At 37.5% G+C, this 19,559-nt stretch overlaps 1 protein-coding gene across 1 annotated transcript in view; it reads left to right on the forward strand.

The window, feature by feature from the left end:
* The window catches only part of DCHS2 (dachsous cadherin-related 2), a 272,685-nt gene that overhangs the window by 238,521 nt on the left and 14,605 nt on the right, over positions 1-19,559 (forward strand). Inside the window, exons 15-16 of the mRNA XM_032248619.1 lie at positions 1,100-1,311; positions 5,233-5,384. Of these exons, the coding sequence (XP_032104510.1) occupies positions 1,100-1,311; positions 5,233-5,384 (364 nt within the window). The remainder of the gene's footprint in view (positions 1-1,099; positions 1,312-5,232; positions 5,385-19,559) is intronic.

Consider the following 19,559-nt stretch of genomic DNA (forward strand, 5'->3'; position numbering starts at 1 on the left):
TGACCTAAAGTAAATAGCTAGGCCTGGGATTTATTCCTGGTTTCAGGTTTCTCTAACTCCAAATTAATGTTCATTCAGCAGCTCTCTATTTGATGAACTTGCTGACAGTGAAAGCCAAGTAAATAAAAATAACACATTGAGTCGGAAATTTTGTTGTAAAACGGAGGAAAAAACAGTAAAAACTAGAGAAGGAAATTATGTTAAAGGAGTAAGTTCCTTAATTTGGGGGGAGGGGAATTTGAGCATGGAATCACCCTCAAAAATCTGTTATCCTAACCTGGTTCTGCCTTTTATATGAGGGCATAAAAGTATTAGTGTGTGCCTTCTGGAGGTCAGACCCTGAACTAGACACTGGGGCTATGACAGTGCATAAGAGATGGTGTGTGGAGCTTATAAACAAGAAGAATGAGAGGACAAAAACAATTGAACAAAGTGATGATGCAGCTGCCTGGAAATGCAGAGGCTTTGTAAGAGACTTTTGGGCATCTGATGGTACAGGGATGTTGATCTGGAAAAATCCTTGAGGAAGGATAGCTATGGGGGCCTTGCCGGGCTGATGGAACCACATGCGTGATGACTTTTTAATAAGCATTCAAGGAGCAGATGCATACTATGATCATGGAAGAGTTTTATGCAGAACAATGACAGCATCTTTTTATTATTATTATTATTATTATTATTAAATTCAGAATGAAAACTGGATTAGGGAGAGACCAGTTACATGGCTAATGCAGGGAACAAGGTGGGAAGTGCTGGAGGCTTGAAGGAGGGCAGTAGCAGTAGGGCTGGAGTGAGGATATGTTTGAAAGGTAGACCTTTCAGACATGGCCCAGGGCTAAATATGGAGAGATATCACTCCCAGTTTTTGGTATCTCATAGTTTCTTTTCCTCTATGTGTTCTAACCCTGCAAGTATCTGTGAGATCCCAACTCTTTTCACAATGACCCCAGCTGCTGGGAAAGGGAGGCCAGCCAGTGGGAGGGTTTTGTGGGACAGGTGAGCTGTAAGCTGTTAGCATGTGAGGCAAAGATGCTTGGGTCATTTTAAGAATAACTACAATGTCATTTTCTTGTTTTTTTCTCCTTGGAAATAAAAATAGGACAACTCACTGTGAAAGAACCCAAGTTTCTTGATTTTGAAGTCAGAAACGAGGTGCAGCTCATCGTTTTAGCTGAAAGTAGCGGGCATAAAGCCTATAGCAAAGTAGCAGTCTTGATACAGGATGTGAATGATAATTCACCATGCTTTGAGCAAAGCATCTACCAAGCATCAGTGTCTGAAGGCCAACTCTACAATGCTAGCATCATACAGGTAACAGAAATATATATTTGTGTGTGTGTGTGTGTGTGTGTGTGTGTGTATGAATCATGAATCAATATACTTTAAAATACCTAACGCCTGTGGTCCAACACATAAATTAAATTTTCAGTGTTTCCAGCACGTGTACAACATTTTATGGATTGGATAAAATCTTAGGATAAAGAAAATCTGAAATTCTTGCACTGTCTCTTCCTCTTTATTTATTTGGTGCTTGGATACTGACATCCGCTTTCTCTAGGAGCACTGTTGAACACTAGAAGTATGCATTTATTAATATAATAGAAGTGCGCATTTAGTGTCATGAGTGAAAAGAGGAAACACAGCCTCTTCCTGGAGGAAAAGTGTAAGACTTCACAAAAGAATGATATTTACGCTAAGCCTTCAAGGGTGAACAGGAATGTGGACAGATCTGCCGTTTTCAGGACTAGCCCCATCTCGGTAACAGTCTGCAAGTCCTGAACAAGCATTCATTCAAAGGGCAGTTTTGTTCACACTCTAAAAACCACCCATCCTTGATACTTTCTCTGCCTGCCTCAGGAAAAGTGCTTGTTTCATCTTTCCCTTCACTATTGAATTGAGTTTTTGTAGTCATGAAACGGGGAATTAGGAGATCTCCAACCTCCCACGATTTTGCAAAGGAAATCAGTATAAAACCAACTTCCAGGCAAAGTTAGCTACAGGGATGGCCATTCCCTCTGGCCTCTGGAATGCCATGGCTGTGGTCAGGACTTGATGCTTATTACACCCCTTTTCCTCTGGGCTAGGTGGGGTAAGGCATTTACATGGCATGCTAGCACATTTTCTGGACAAGACCTGCAACAGTTCTTTACTGTGCAGACACCTTCACCTTATTATATAAAATGACCCCACAGTGGCTTATGCCTGTATCCCAGCACTTTGGGAGGCTGAAGTGGGCAGGTCACCTGAGGTCAGGAGTTTTAGACCAGCCTGACCAACATGGTAAAACCCCTCCTCTACTAAAAATACAAAAATTAGCTGGGTGTTGTGGCTAATGCCTGTAATCCCTGCTGCTTGGGAGGCTGAAGCAGAATTGCTTGATCCTGGGAGGTGGAGGTTGCAGCAAGCTGAGATCATGCCATTGAACTCCACCCCGGGCAACAAGCGAAACTCTTGTCTCAAAAAAAAAGAGCCCTTTCTTTTACTTCAATTCCAGTTTCTGATGCACATGATCCCTGCTGTTGGTGAAAACAAGACCAATAGAGTCTCAGCTGCCTTGGAGTTTTAACTCTGTGTCCCTACACACCATCTAGGATATCTGGGATCCCCTCGGCTATGGCTGTAGATATATTTTGTATTAGAATAGTCTGATTGCTCTAGTCACCAGCCTGTTCCAGATGTGCTGTGTCTTTACCCTGGCTTCAGCCATGACTGAGATGTTTCAGAAGAAAGTGAGGACATTCACTTTTCCAGTCTTTATCATCTCTGCCCAGTTGTGGTGATCAGTGGGGATGGCAGGTGACTCTAGTGCCACCTTGTCACAAGAGGGTTCCCACACTGGGGCCCTGCAGCACTGCACTTCTCTGTCCCACAGTCTAACTGCGATGGAGCTAAATTGCTCAATGTGAAATAAGTGAAGGCAAAGACCCATATAAAGTCCAGGTGCACTGAATGAGAGAGTGCCTGACTCACCAGAGCTTCAAATTATGGCAGATTTGTAGAAGGCTGAATCAGGGACAGATAGAATGAACTTTGTTCTTTCCATTTTTCAGTCATTGCATTCCCAGGAAGCTAGCACTACCATTCTGCTGTGTCCTGTTCAGAAAATTAGAAATAGCCTCTGGTGTTCATATCGATTGTGGTGGTTGCTTCCTGGTTTTAGCGCCCACACTGCTCATACCCTCCTTTAGTTACAGCCCCACAGACTTCTTTTGAGGCTCTGACCCTCTGTCGATGCAGTCCTGGTGTGGTTGTCATCAAGATATTGACCTGCCTCCCACTCCCACCCCGCCAAAGGTGTTGTGAACTGCCTTGCCTCTCTGTCACAGACTTTCTTTCCTTGAAATTTGAATCTTGGGTGAAGAGACACGAAGACAGAGACAAATTACAGCCGATTCATCTTGATGACAACTCAAAGAAGCTGTGCTTTACATTCCCCAGAGCTGCTCAGGCTCTTGTTTTCACTGGGCGCTGTCTTTCTGATACATTTCTCCCCTGCTGTGGTTAGCTCTAGTTGTGATATGTTGCCAGGACACTAGAACTGTAGCTGATCGACCACCCAGAGTTATTCTCTGTAGCACTTTTAAATGTACGACTCCAAGGGACATAGTGGACTCTGATGCCAACCAGTTTCTCTTCATGGTGATCCCAAAGGAAACTGCATATTGCAGGCTTTCTGTCCCAAGAGCTGTCCCCTGATGAGCTCCTGGATGCTGCACTTGAGTCATTCAGGGTTGCCTGAGAACTCTGGCAGCAGTGTGAAGGATAAATTGAGAGGGTCGGAAACTAGAATGAAAAACCAATAGGAAATCTATTAGTATAGTAGCCCAGGAGAGAGATGACAGGGAACATGAGCTAAGGCTGAGGCTCAGAGGCATAGAGAATATAAAAAAGTAAAAAGTAATTAATTAGTCAACTTTTTCTTAAAGAAGATGTAGAATCCACAGGCATAATTGGTTTACTGATTAAAGTTTATTGCAGGATGATGGGGAATGATGTAAAACTTCTGTTTTATCCTCAACACTGCTTTGATAACTCATCAAATACATGATCAGGATCTACATTTGTTAGCACTAAATCTAGGCTTTGTTTCACTTATGTAATGACCCCTTTAAAATGAAACTTTAGGGCTTGGCACAGTGGCTCACACCTGTAATCCCAGCACTTTGGGAGGCCAATGCAGGTGGATCACTTGAGCCCAGGAGTTTGAGACCAGCCTGGGCAAAATGGGAAAACCCATTTCCACACACACACACACACACACACAAATACAAAAATTAGCTGGGCATTGTGGTGCACGCCTATAGTCCCAGCTAGTTGGGAGGCTAAAATGGGAGGCTGACTTAAGCCCAGCAGGCTGAGGTTGCAGTGAGCCATGATCAAGTCACTGCACACCAGCCTGAGAGACAGAGCCAGACTCTATTCAAAAATAATAAAATAAAATAAAACTTTAAATACAATATTTTTAAAATTCACACCTGGCCATTTTATAGGTAATTTTTCTTTCTTTCTTTTTTTTTTTTTTTTTTTTTTGAGATGGAGTCTTGCTCTGTCACCAGGCTGGAGTGCAGTGGTACAATCTCAGGTCACTGCAGCCTCTGCCACCTGGGTTCAATTGATTCTCTTGCCTCAGCCTCCTGAGTAGCTGGGATTAGGACGCTACACACACACAGCTAATTTTTGTATTTTTAGTAGAGATGTGGCTTTACCATGTTGGTCTCCATCTCTTGACCTGTGATCTTCCTGCCTCAGCCTCCCAAAGTGCTAGGATTACAGGCGTGAGCCACCATGTCCAGCCTTTAGAGGTAATCCTTTAAGCAGAAAAAAAAAGAGCAAATAAAAAAAAAATCACTCATTATGTGGAGATCTCCCTTAACATTTTCTTCCTTTTCTGGTGCTAGCATGAATTCATATACACTATTGGAACGCTCCTATTCAAGCAACTTAGATGTTCTTAACAAATATTTCTTCCTATTGCACAAAAGTATAGATCAAAAAACGTACCATTTCTACTGAGAGCTATTTAGAAATTCTTTGGATGAAGACTTTCCCCATCACTCAGTTTATCATAAAGTTAAATGTAAGCTTCAGTTGTTTATTGGTATTCCCTTTAATCGTTGTTTTTAAAATGTGTTTGACAATCTGTAATTCTTTCTTAATGCATGTCTCTGAAAAACAGACTGAACCCATGTTGCAGAATAAATCTTATCTAATGAAAGAGTTGGTTCCTCACAGGTTTTTGCTACCGACCTGGACAGTGGTTTGAACGGCCTTATTGAGTATTCTATTCTCTCTGGCAACCAAGAAGAAGCATTCCAGATTGATGCACTGAGCGGTGTGATAACAACAAACGCGATTCTAGATTACGAGCTCACCAGTTCCTACAGGTTGGTCCAGGGTTCACATCCATTGGCTCCACTTTTTCTGCCTGCTTACTGACAACATTGTTGCTTTGTTCATAACTTCCTGTTATGTAAGTTCAGTTGTGCAATTTGTTTTCCCTTTGATCCAACTTGTGATCACTCTTTTTGATATAAAAAATAGTCTCATCAATTATTTGTATTTGGAAAACGTGATTAAAATAGCAAGCCTTTAAGGTCTCTTCTAGTTCTAAGATTTTATGAATTTGTGACGCTATTGAGCACTAAACGAGTGACATTAAAAAGATAATGTTTGTGAGTTGCCTAATGAACTAGAGAGCTCTCTGCAAGTGTTTGTTGTTATTGTTTTTTAAAAACAGTGAAGATTGAAGGATACTTTGCTTTTTAATTCTTTATTCTTGCATGTGAAACTACAATGCTGTCTTTAAGGTCCTGTTGCAGTTCTGTGTTCTAATAGAAATGATCTTTTAAAAGCATGTATATATATATATATATATATATATATTTGGATTGGATTCTCACTCTGTCACCCAGGCTGGACAATCTCAGTTCACTGCAGCCTCCAGCTCGTGGATTCAAGTGATTCTCCTGCCTTAGCCTCCCAAGTAGTTGGGATTAAAGGTGCCTGCCACCACACCTGGCTAATTTTTGTGTTTTTAGTAGAGATGGGGTTCCACCATATTGACCAGGTTGGTCTCAGACTTCTGACCTCAGGTGATCCACCCGTCTCGGCCTCCCAAAGTGTTGGGATTGCAGGTGTGAGCCACTGCGCCCAGTCAGCAAACGACTCTTAAGAAATCTAAAATATCCATGAGTGGGGACTGCTTAAAGAATTAGCAAAACCCTGGAATGGAATACCATGGAATACCATGGAGTGGATTTTACAAAAGAAAGAGGCAAAACTCTATGTACTGATGAGACGAGTGACTAAGTGAAGGCAGTAACGATGCCCACTACGGTGCGTGCCTAGCCTGCCTGCTTGAGTGAAAGCACACCTGCATGCTTAGGATGCTTCTGGAAGAAAACATAAAAAATTGTTCACCTTATTTGTCTCTGGAGAAGCAGTCAGGCAGCCTGTAGTCCAAGAGAGGCTTAGCTATCTTATTGAACATTTTAGTATGCTTTAGATCGATGTCGTATTTTTGTGTTTTTCCAAAAGGCCTTGCCCATACTGTATTGTATTTAATCCTCGCAACCACCTTATAAAGATGTTAAGGTGGGCACTTTCTTATTTGCTGATAAAGCAACAGAAATACAGTGGCTTGCTTAGGGTCACAGGATAATTTGAGGCTCAAACTTGAACTTGCACTTAAGTATTCTGCTTCTAAGGCACACTCTTTCCACTGGAGAGCTGCCTAGCAGACCTCCTATTTAAAGAAAACACAGATACAGTACACCAAAGACAAAGAGTGTCAGTATTCTATGCCAAACTACTTTTATTTTTTGTGAAAAAATTACAGTATATGCATGTGGTTAAGCAATGAGAGCTGATTAAAGTGGAATATCTTACTGGGTAGATTGGATTAATTACCCTCTGGAAAACTTCCCAACGCCAAAAGTTTAAATGTTTAGTTTTTTTGTTTAATATACTTCAAAGTGTTTTTAAAAGTTTAAGACTTTGCCCTGTATTAACTACTATAAATTTTAAAATAATATTTTAGCACAATGGCTATGGCACTTATTGTTTAAAAATATTAAAACCTATTCCCTGCTACATTGTTTTTCTAGTAATTGTTTAAGCATGAAACTTTTGACTGTAGATAAATCTCAGTCTAGCTGAGTAATAATAAATTCAGGAATTATTAAAGGCCAGCTGTGTTCTAAGAACTAAGGATTTTCTGATTTTAAGGACTTTCTGTTACAGTGTTCTTCTTAATGGAAACTAATTAATAATTAAATCTAATTTCTTTCAACTTTTTCCTATTTGCGTCATGGTTTCTATGTTCACATTAAATTGGTCCCAATATTAAAACGGGCCGCTCTCCCATCCCCATGAAGAATTTAACTCTAGGCTTGGAGAAGCAAGAACTGGGAGAAGTTGAACCCCCTACACACTGCCACAGATACACACAGGTAACAACACACACACACACACACACACACACACACACACACACACACACACATACAATCTCCAGCATCACCAAGGCAAGGAAATATTTTAAACCTCCTGCCTCTCTGGGCTCTCCCCACACCTACCCACAACCCCTGCTGTGGTGCAGCTTCTATCCTTTAGTGCTTTTCTTGATACTTAAGGCAATAAGAAATAGAGGATAATTTTCCCCTAGCCTGCTACACCTTTAGTGAATGTTTTGGAAACAGTCTCATTTAGCTTTCAGCTTTTACTTTTGAAGTATTGCTATTTTTTCTGATTGAGAAAAATATCCCAATTACAGCCCTTTGTTTTAAAATACAAAACATTTCCTCAAAAAAAAAAAAAAAAAAAAAAAACAGAGCTACCATACAAGCCAGCAATCCCACTCCTAGGTATATACCTGCCAAAAAGAAATCACAATATCAACAAGATATATCTGCACTGCCATATTTATTGCAGTAATATTCACAATAGCCAAGATTTGAAAGCAATCTAAGTGTCCATCAACAGGTGAATGGATAAAGAAAATGGGATACATGGACACAATGGAGTACTATTCAGTCATTAAAAAAGAATGAGATCCAGTCATTTGCAACAACATGGATGGAACTGGAAGTCATGATGTTAAGTGAAATAAGCTAGGTGCAGAAAGACAAACATCACATGTTCTCACTTATTTGTGGGAGCTAAAAATTACAATTGAACTCATGCATATAGAGAGTAGAAGATGGTTACCAGAGTCTGGGAAGTGTCAGGGAGGATTGGGGGTAAGATGGTTAAAGCAAAATATAGTTAAGATGAATGAACATGACCTAGTATTTTCTGGTACAAAAGGGTGACTGTAGTCAAAAGTTTAATTATACATTTAAAAATAACAAAAAGAATATAACTAAAGATAACTAAAAGCTTTGGATTGTTTGTAACACAAAGGACAAATGCTTGAGGTGATGGATACCCCATTTACCCTGATGTAATTATTACACATTGCATGCCTATATCAAAATAGTTCATGTAACCCATAAATATATGTACCTACTACATACTCCCAAAATTAAAAATTGAAAAAGAAAAGATTTATTATTATATTTTTCAATTTCCAAGACTTGGGCAATTTAATCTTTAATTAGTGATGCATTTCTAAAAATAATAATAAATTAAAATGTAAAATAAAAAAGGAGATAGTATCAGTCATGATTCTACTAAATATGAATGTATTAAATAATTTTTAGTTTTCATAGTAAGCAACATATAAAAAATTCAGAGGAAATATGATGACAAATTGTAAAATAGGCATTAATTTCTGTCTGACTGATATTTATGAATATATAAAATGTTACTTATCAAGCATGAAGATGGGGACACAAGGATAAGTGTAAATGCCCTTGTTCTCAAGGAGTTTGAAAATCGAGTCCTAGTCAAACATGTGGCAGAAGCCACATTAATAATCACAATAGTTGCCATTTATGGAACTCCTGCTTTCCATTTATTAACTAACTGAATTCTTGTGGTAGACATGATTTATAAATTAAATACATTGAAACTCAGAGAGGTAAAGTGGTTTGGCCAAGAATACTAAGCTAGTACGTGATAGAACATGATTCTAGCTGATGTGAATGATTGCAGGGTTTATTTTATGATGTGAATGAATCTTAAAAGTACATGCATGTACATTTACAAAATAAATAAATATTCAAGGCAAGCAGTTATTTCCAAAAGCAATGATAAACTCAGTGTATTCTTCATTGAATGTTCATTATGACTGTGGGAGAAAGCAATTTTACAGGTAACATAGGAAATGGGCTGAGATGTTAATTATTTTTTTCAAAATACGCAACTCATGAAAAGCAAAGCTGGGATTAGAATCCCAGTCTACTGATGCCCTGAGGGAAAGGGAACGAAAAGCATTTGGGGCCAAAGGAATGAAGAAAGGCACGGGTATGTGCAAGTGTTTGGTATGCTTGGAAATAGCAAGTAGTACAGCACATCAGAGAAGCAACCAAGTGTGGGGTAATAAAAGAGGCAGCAGACAAATTCTGAAAGACTTTCTATGTCATGTTATGGAAACTATACATTGTTCTGTGAACTACATACAATTATAAGCAGTTGAATGAATGTTTGTGTCTTTATTTTTAAAGACATCTGGTAATGGATATACTGCAAGACAGAGAACTAGCATTAATCAGCAAGCTGAGCTAGGCTGCAGCAATGAAAAGTCTGTTACATGGATGATGCAGTGGAGACAGAAGGAAGGGACATACTAAAATGTTGATTTGAATATAGAATCCATAGGAACTCGACCAGTTGAATTTATTAAACAAGTAAAGAGAGGGAACGGTGCTGAAATTTCTACTTAGGAAAGGAAGGGAAAGGAATAGATGGACATTATGATTGTTTATTCTGGGCATTTTGAGTTGGAAGGACCAGCACAAGGACAAAAGTGAAGCTACCCTTTAGGCAATTAAAAACAATAATCTGGGCCGGGCGCGGTGGCTCACGCCTGTAATCCCAGCACTGTGGGAGGCCGAGGCGGGTGGATCACGAGGTCAAGAGATCGAGACCATCCTGGTCAACATGGTGAAACCCCGTCTCTATTAAAAATACAAAAATTCAGCTGGGCATGGTGGTGTGTGCCTGCAATCCCAGCTACTCAGGAGGCTGAGGCAGGAGAATTGCCTGAACCCAGGAGGCGGAGGTTGCGGTGAGCCGAGATCGCGCCATTGCACTCCAGCCTGGGTAACATGAGTGAAACTCCGTCTCAAAAAAAAAAAAAAAAAGAAAATAATAATCTGTAGCTCAGGATAGGTGTCTTTACTTAAGATATAGATCTGAGATTCATCCAGGGAAAATGTGTAAAATGGAATTACCTCGGGAGAATATGTAAAATGAGAATTGAGGAGTGGTGACTTATCACCACCTCAGGATTAGGCAAAGAAATAGGAACTGCAAAATGTATTTAGGTAATAGAAAGACCCAGGAAAAGATGATGTCATGGAGACCAAGGAAAGAGGTTGGACTGAATGAAAGGAGAAGGCGTCAAAATGTATTTGCATTAGAATCTCTAAAAATACAGTCCTCTCTCAGTATCCATGGGGTATCAGTTGTGAGACTCTCCACTGCATCTCTCCCACTCCCCCATACCAAAATCTATGGATGCTCAAATTTCTTATATAAAATGGTATATAGTATTTGCATATTACCTATGCAAGCCTCTCATATGGTTTATTTTTATCTATTTATTTTTAACTGTTTTAATTTCAAATTTTAGTTTAGATACAGAGGACACATGTGCAGGTTTGTTACATGGGTATACTGCACCATGTAGTGAGCATAGTACTTAATAGGTAAGTTTTCAACCCACCCTGCCTCCCACTCTCCCCCTCAGCAGTCCACATTGTCTATTATTCCCATGTTTATGTCCATGTGTGCTCAACGTTTAGCTCTCATTTGTAAACAAGAGATATTTTGCTTTTTTGTTTTTGTTTCAGTTTGTTTAGGATTATAGCCTCCAGCTCCATCCATGTTTCTGCAAAAGACATGATTTCTATGATTTCTTTTTTTATGGCTGCATAGTATTCCGTGCTCTCTCTCTCTCTCTCTCTCTCTCTCTCTCTCTCTGTGTGTGTGTGTGTGTGTGTGTGTGTGTGTATATATATATATATATATACACATATATATATTCCATGCTCTCTCTATATATCTATCTAGATGATAGATAGATAGAGAGTCCATCTTTTTGCTATTGTGAATAGCATGGTGATAAACATATAAGTGCATGTGTTTTTTTGCTGTAATGATGTATCTTCCTTTGAGAATATGCCCAGCAATGATACTTTGTGGTAAGTTCTTTGAGAAATCTCCAAAACTGCTTTTCACAGTGGCTGAACTATTTTACATTTCCAACAATGTCTTAGTGTTCCCTTTTCTTGACAACTTCACCAGCATCTGTTGTTTTTGACTTTTTAATAATAGCCGTTCTAGGCTGTGTGCATTGGCTCACGCCTGTAATCCCAGCACTTTGGGAGGCCAAGGCAGGCAGATCATGAGGTTGGGAGTTAGAGACCAGCCTCCCCATCTCTACTAAAAATACAAAGATTAGCCAGGTGTGGTGGTGGGTTCCTGTAATCCCAGCTACTCAGGAGGCTGAGGCAGGAGAATTGCCTCAACCCAGGAGGCGGAGGTTGCAGTGAGTAGAGACTGTGCCAATGCACTCCAGCCTTGGCAACAGAGCAAGACTCAGTCTCAATAATAATAATAATAATAACCATTCTGACTGAATCTCATTATGTTTTTATTTGTATTTCTCTGATGATTAGTGATGGTGGGTATTTTCTCATATGTTTGTTGGCTGCTTGTATGTCTTTCTAGGAAAAGTGTCTTTTCACGTTTTTTGCCTATTTTTTAATGGGATTATTTGGGTTTTGCTAGTTGATTTAAGTTCCTTGTAGTTGCTGGATATTAAACCTTTTCCAGATGAATAATTAGTGAATATTTTCTGTCATTCTGTAGGTTGTCTGTTTACTCTGTTGATAATTTCTTTCATTGTGCAGAAGCTCTTTAGTTTAATTAGACCCCATTTATCAATTTTTGTTTTTTGTTACAATTGCTTTTGAAGACTTAGCCAAAAATTTCTTGCCAGGGCCAATTTCAGGAAGGGTATTTCCTAGGTTTTCTTCTAGGATTTCTATAGCTTGAGGTGTTATATTGGAATCTTCAATTCATCTTCAGTCAATTTTTGTATATGGTAAAAGGTAAGGATCTAGTTTCATTCTTCTGAATATGATTAGCCAGTTATCCCAGCACCATTTATTCAATAGGGAGTGCTTTCCCCATTGCTCATTTTTGCTGGCTTTGTTAAGATTGAATGGTTGTAGGTGTGCGGTTCTATTTCCAAGTTTTCTATTCTGTTCCATTGTTCAGTGTATTTGCATTTATACCAGTACTATGCTATTTTGATTACTGTAGACTTATATAATTTGAAGTCAGGTAATATGATGCCTCCAGCTTTGTTGTTTTTGCTTAGGATTCCTTTGGCTATTTGGGCTCTTTTATGGTACCATGTGAATTTTAGAATTTTTTTTTTCTAATTCTGTGAAGAATGATGTTGGTAGTTTGATAGGAATAGCATTGAATCTGTAAACTTCTTTCGGCAGTATGGCCATTTGAATGCTATTGATTCTTCCAATCTATGAGCATGGAATTTTTTTTCATTTATTTGACACATCTCTGATTTCTTTGTAAGTGTTTTGTTAGTCTTCTTATAGAAATATTTCACCTCCTAGGTTACCTGCATTTCTATAGATTCCAAGGTATTTCTTTCTCTTTGTGGCTGTTGTAAGTTGTATTGTGTTCTTGATTTGATTTTCATTCTGGTTGTTATTGGTGTATAGACATGCTGCTGATTTTTGTACATTCATTTTGTATCCTGAAACCTTGCTAAATTCATTTATCAGTCTTAGTCAACATTTGTCAGAGTCTTTAGGCTTTCTAAGTATAGAATCATATTGTCAATGAAGAGAGATAGTTTGACTTCTTTTCTGTTTGGATGCCTTTTATTTTTTTGTCTTTCCTGATTGCTCTGGCTAGGACTTCCACTAGTATGTTGAATAGGAGTGGTGAGGGTAAGCATCCTTGTCTTGTTCCATTTCTCAAAGGGAATGGTTTTGGTGTTTATTATGATGTTGGCTGTGGGATTATCAAAAATGGCTCTTATTTTGAAGTATGCTCCTTAATTTATTATTTTGATGAGGGTTTTTTATCATGAAAGAATGTTGAATTTTTTCAAAAGATTTTTCTGCATCAATTGAAATGATCATATGGTTTTTGCTTTTAATTATGTTTATGTGGTAAATCACATTTATTGATTTATGTATGTTGAACCAACCTTGCAACCCAGGAATAGCGTCTACTTGATCATGGTGGGTTAGCTTTTTGATGGGCTGCTGGATTTTACCTGCTACTATTTTGTTGAAGATATTTGCATCTATGTTCATCAGAGATATTCGCCTGAAGTTTCTTTCTTTGTCATGTCATTGACAGATTTTGGTATTAGGCTGATACTGGTTTCATACAATGAATTAAAGAGAAGTCTCTGCTCCTCAGTTTTTTGAGGATAGTTTCAGTACAATTTGTACCAGTTTTTCTTTATATACCTTGTAGAATTTGGCTGTGAATCTCTCTGGTCCAGGGCTTTTTTTGTTGGTAGATTTTCTATTACTGATTCAATTTCAGAGCTTGATATTTGTCTCTTCAGGGTTTCAATCTCTTCCTGATTCAATCTTGGGATGTCAATCTTTGGGAAGTTAGAATATCCAATCATATGTAATAATATCCACAGGCTCAAAGTAAAAGGGTGGAGAAAGATATACCACCCAAATGGAAAACAAAAAGGAAGCTATTCTTATATCAGATAAAACAGACTTTAAACTGATAAAAACTAAGAAAGACAATGAAAAGTACTACATAATGATAGAGGTTATACTCCAACAAGAAGATGTAACTTTCCTAAATATGTATGCACGCAACATTGGAGCACCCAGATATGTAAAACAAGCTCTCCCAATGAGGAAGTACTTCTAGGAATTTATCCATTCCTCTAGATTTTCCAATTTGTGTGCATAAAGCTGTTTATAGTATTCTCTTAAGATCTTTTGTATTCCTGTCGGATTGACTGTAATGTCATTTTTGTCATTCCTGATCGTACTTATTCAGCTCTTCTTTTTTCTTTGTTAATCTAGCTAGTGGTCTCTCAAACTTCAAAGTCCTGGTTTCGTTGATTTTTTGTGCAGATTTTTGTATCTCAATTTTATTAAGTTCTTCTGATTTTGGTTATTACTTTTCTTCTGATAGCTTTGGGCTTGGTTCGTTCTTTTTTTCTAGTTCTTTCAGGTGCAAAGTTAAATTGTTAATTTGAGATCTTTCTAACTTCTTGATGAAGGTGTTTAGGGCCTTAAGCTTTCCTCTTAACACTGCTTTAACTGCATCTCAGGTATTTTAGTAAGTTCTGTCTATTTTCTTTAATTTCAAAGAATTTTTTTACTTCTGCTTTAATTTTGATGTTCACCCAGAAGTTATTTAGAAGCAAGTTAATTTCCATATATTTTTGTAGTTTTGAGAGATCTTGATATTGATTTTCTTTTTATTGCACTGTGGTCTGAGTGTATTTGTTTTGATTTCAATTGTTTTGAATTTATTGAGACTTGCTTTATGACTGAGCCTGTGATCAATTTTAGAATATATTCCATGTGCAGATAAGAACAATGTATATTCTGTGGTTGCTGGGTGGAATGTTCCATGAATGTCTATTAAATCCAACTGGTGATGTATCAAGTTTAAATCTAGAGTTTCTTTTCTTTTTTTTTTTTTGGGGACAGAGTTTAGCTCTTGTTGCTGAGGCTGGAGTGCAATGGTGCAATCTTGGCTTACCGCAACCTCCACCTCCTGGGTTCAAGTGATTCTCCTGCCTCAGCCACCCAAGTAGCTGGGATTACAGGCATGTGCCACCATGCCCGGCTAATTTTTTGTATTTTTAGTAGAGACAGAGTTTCACCATGTTGACCAGGATGGTCTCAATCTCTTGACCTCGTGATCCACCCGCCTCGGCCTCCCAAAGTTCTGGGATTACAGGCATGAGCCACTGTGCCCGGCCCAAATCTAGAGTTTCTTTGTTGGTTTTCTGCCTTGATGATCTGTCTAACACTGTCAGTTGGGTTGAGGTCTCATACTACAATTGTGTATTATCTAAGCCTTTTTATAGGCCAAGAAGAACTTGTTTTATCTAAACTTTAATCTGGGTGCTCCAATGTTGAGTACATATATATTTAAGGTAGTTAAGTCTTCTTATTGAATTGTACTCTCTATCACTGTGTAATGCGCTTCATTATCTTTCTTATTTTTTATTGGTTTAAAATACATTTCATCTAAGAATAATAAGTCCTGACCTTTTTTGTTTTCCATTGGCATGGTATGTCTTTCTCCATCCCTTTACTTTGAGTCTTTGAGTGCCATTACATGTGATATGGGTCTCTTGAAGACAACAGATGGTTGGTCTTGTCTTTTAACCCAGCTTGTCACTCTGTGTCTTTTAAGTGGGGCATTTATCCCATTGACATTCAAGGTTAGTATTGACTTGATCAAAGTGTGGCTTTGATTCTGTCATCATGTTGTTATGTAGACTTGATCGTATAGTTGCTTTATAGTACCTGCTAGCTATGTGTTTAAATGTGTCTTTTGGGTAGCAGGTGCCATTCTTTTGATTTTGTGTTTAGCATTCCCTTAAGGACCTCTTGCTCGTCTAGTTGAAACAAGTTCCCTCAGCATTTGCTTGCCTAAGAAGGATTTCATTTTTCCTTCCCTCATAAAGCTTCTTGTCTGAGTTCATTTGAAGAACTGTTTTGGAACTCTGAAATTCTCTCCTTAGCTTGGTCTATTCTGCTGTTAATATTTCTGATTATATTATGAAATTCTTGTGATAAGAGCTCTAGAAGCTCAATTTGATTATATCTTAAAATGGCTATTTTGTCTTTCAGCTCTCGAATCATTTTACTGGATTCCTTGGACTGGGTTTCAACTTTCTCCTGAATCTTATATACTTTACATCATCTGTAGATTACTTATACCTAATGCAATGTAAATGCTATGTAAATAGTTGTTATGCTGTATTTTTATTTTGTATCTTTTTATTATTGTATTTTTCAGCTTCCATCCACAGTTGGTTAAATCTGTGGATGGAGAACCTGCAGATATAGAAAGCCAACTATTACTTACTTTGAGAGGTTTGAGAGAAATAACCTGATTCCAAATTATTTTCTAACAACTATTATAGTTGTATTATAGTTGTTGGTTAATTAATATAAATCTGTTAATAATATATGAATTAATATAAACCTAATGGTATTATAGTTGCAGGTTAATTAATATACATCTGTTAAGTTCACTTAAAACTTAAATCAACAGATTGATTTTCATTAATAAAAATACTCTACAGATTACATGAACAAGTACAATTTCCTATACCCAGTATGTATTACAAACACCACAAGTTTTGGGAGATGAAACAACGAATACTTCCTTATTATTAGTTATTGTCTTAGAGAGTTTCTCCAACTTTTAAAGAAGAGAATTATAATTCATGATGGTAAAAAAGTGTTGTATGTATAGATTTAAACTTAAAAAAATCAAACTTTTATCTAATTGGGCTAGTGTCCCAACAGTGCTTTATGTTCATTTTCATGCAATTATTCTCCATCCTTGTATATTTCTGTTTATAAACAAAGGCCAAACTACTAGCATAGTAGTTTTAGTATTCAAAGTTCATATGGCAGGATTATTTTCTCTGAAGACTTCTCAACGAATATCATTGTGATATGAGATTTCTTTTCATTTCAACCAAGGCCGAGTAAGCACGTTGAGGTTTATAACGTTTATGTCCACAACTGGAAGGAAACCTTTGATTATTAGGAGGTTCTTGATAATGTTTTCCAGAGGAGATTCACAAAAGTGATGAATAGAAAGCAGATTCACAAAAGTGATGAATGGATGAAGGAGTGAGTGAGACAATTATGATAGACAGCTTTCCTTTTTCATCACTATTATGTTGAAAGGAAGAAATGCCATATGGTGGTGACTGAGTGGGATTCAGTCTTGAGAGTAAAATATGTTTTAGGATTGGCTTGATTGAGCCTCTTTAGGCAGAAAAGAAGAATTCAATAGATACATAAAGATTCAAGATTTTGATCTAAGTATATTTTCTTAATTTGATTTTTTATTGTTACCAAAATAATATATACTTTAAAAAAATCAAATAGTGTGTAGAGTGTAGATGAAAATCAGCAACCACTGCCTCACCTCTCCCAAGGCTAAAGCCCTCCAGGAGCAGACACTATTAACTGGCTTTCTCTGATATTATAAGTACAATATGCAATAATTTATAACTTTAAACATTATCTCTTTGCTTCCTGTTATAATAGATGAGGTATAACATCCTAACTTTCTCACACTCCAATTCTCTTCTATATTCATATCACTGTTTTTCATTTAATCAGTAATTATTTTTATTGTATGAATATATTCACGTTTACTTCATAGTCAGATCATATTATTTTATTTCCTTTTATCACTACTCCTCCAGCCCTAGAGTTTCTTTCCTGGTTGCACAATTGGCTATATCTATGCACTTAATTCCCTGTAAATATCCCATAAGCTCTGTTATCTGCATCTATTTTTTACCTCCAACTGCATTTCACATCAAATACCCTATCAAGCCCTCTTGTTTCACGAAGATCTGGTTCCTACTGTTTTCTGCCCTCTACATCTAGCATGAACAACTTGGCTTAATAAACCTATTGCAGGGCTAAGATCCTATAACTTTGTTTTATAGCTCTCCTAGGTCAGGCCAGCACTTCCAGATCCCATGTCTTTCTTTTCTAATAGGTTTGCAGGTAAAGGTGCCAGATAAGTAAATTTTCTGAGTCCTTGCATATCTGAAAATTTCCTTATTCTACTTTTTCATGTAATATATTCAATGAACAATACAGAAGTTGAAAGTATCTTTTAGAATTTTGAAGCCATTGCTCTGTTATTCTCTGAAACTCTGTGTTGCTGTTGAGAAGTCTGATGCCATTCTAATTCTTTTTTTTTTTTTTTTTTTTTTGAGATGGAGTTTCACTCTGTCACCCAGGCTGGAGTGCAGCAGTGTGATCTTGGCTCACTGCAGCCTTTGCCTCTCAGGTTCAAGTGATTCTCCTGCCTCAGGCTCCTGAGTAGCTGGGTCTACAAGCGCTCACCACCAAGTCCAGCAATTTTTGTATTTTTAGTAGAGTTGAGGTTTCACCATATTGGTCAGGCTGGTCTCGAACTCCTGACCTTGTGATCTGCTTGCCATGGCCTCCAAAGTGCTGGAATTACAGGCGTGAGCCACCATACCCAGATGCCATTCTAATTCTTTTACTTTGTATAATTTTTTCCTTCTCTCTAGAAATTTATAGGTTATACTTATCACCTATAATATTTTAAAATATGATTACAAATTTTGATGTGGGTTTCTCCTTGTGCTGCATACTCAGTGCTCCCTTTTAATAAAGAGACATGTTTCTTTTAATTTTCTTGTATTCTTTCATTGAAAATTTCCTCCCTTTTTTTAGTTTTGTTTTGTTGTTTTGCCCTGTTTCATTTTTGTGAATCCTATTAAATTAGGTATTGGCTTGCCTAGATGGATTCTTAGTTGTATTTTATTTCCTACTTTCCATTTCTTGTTTTGCCTGTCAGTTTATTTTTGCCGTTTTATTTTGGGGAGATATTTCCTGAATTTTAATCTTCTAAAATTTCTTTTTTATTTTCTAGTTAAAAATTGAGAGGATATTATATATTTGTTTTTACTTCTAAAAGCTCTTCTTTGATGCTTGACTTTTTAAATAATATCCAGCTGTTGATTTATGGATATATTGTCTTCTGATACCTCTCCAAGGTATTAATTAGAATTGTTTAAAGTTTCTTTTGTTCCTTTCACTATCTGCTTCCACTGTGTTCCTTTCTTTCTATTTGTCTCTACTGAGCTCTCTTTTTCATGCTGGAGGCTTTCTGTAAATAAATGTTAATCCATAGTTATAAGTGAGGCAGTATCAAAGTCATTAGAACCTCTGGGTGGGCTAGAAGTACTTGCCTAGCACACTTCACTTTCAAGTGAACCAGAGGGGAGGTTGACCGCCTTTCAGGATGGCATACAAATGGCAGTATATATGGAGTTCATTTTTCTTTGGGAGGGGACTTTCAGTTCTCCAGAGAAGATCTTTCAATATTATTAACCTGAAGTATGAACCAAAGGCATTCTTTGGCTGAGAATGAAGAGTAATGGGCAAGAGGGACATTACTACACTGTATTTAAAATAATCTTTATATTTAAATAATCTGAATTTAAAATATTCTTCCTATTTTTATCTCAATACCTCACTGCAATTTTTGCCATGTCTTGAGCCTCTCCTTGGTTACCTGGGAGCAGCTCCGCTCCTCACGTATCTTTATGTTCCTCTGACTGCATTTTAAAACAGTTTTTTAGAGTGGTTTTAGGCCCACAGCAAAATTGAGAGAAGATG

Source organism: Sapajus apella, unplaced genomic scaffold (assembly GCF_009761245.1).
Source record: "Sapajus apella isolate SASKATOON/1434 unplaced genomic scaffold, GSC_monkey_1.0 scaffold67, whole genome shotgun sequence".
NCBI lineage: Eukaryota > Metazoa > Chordata > Mammalia > Primates > Cebidae > Sapajus > Sapajus apella.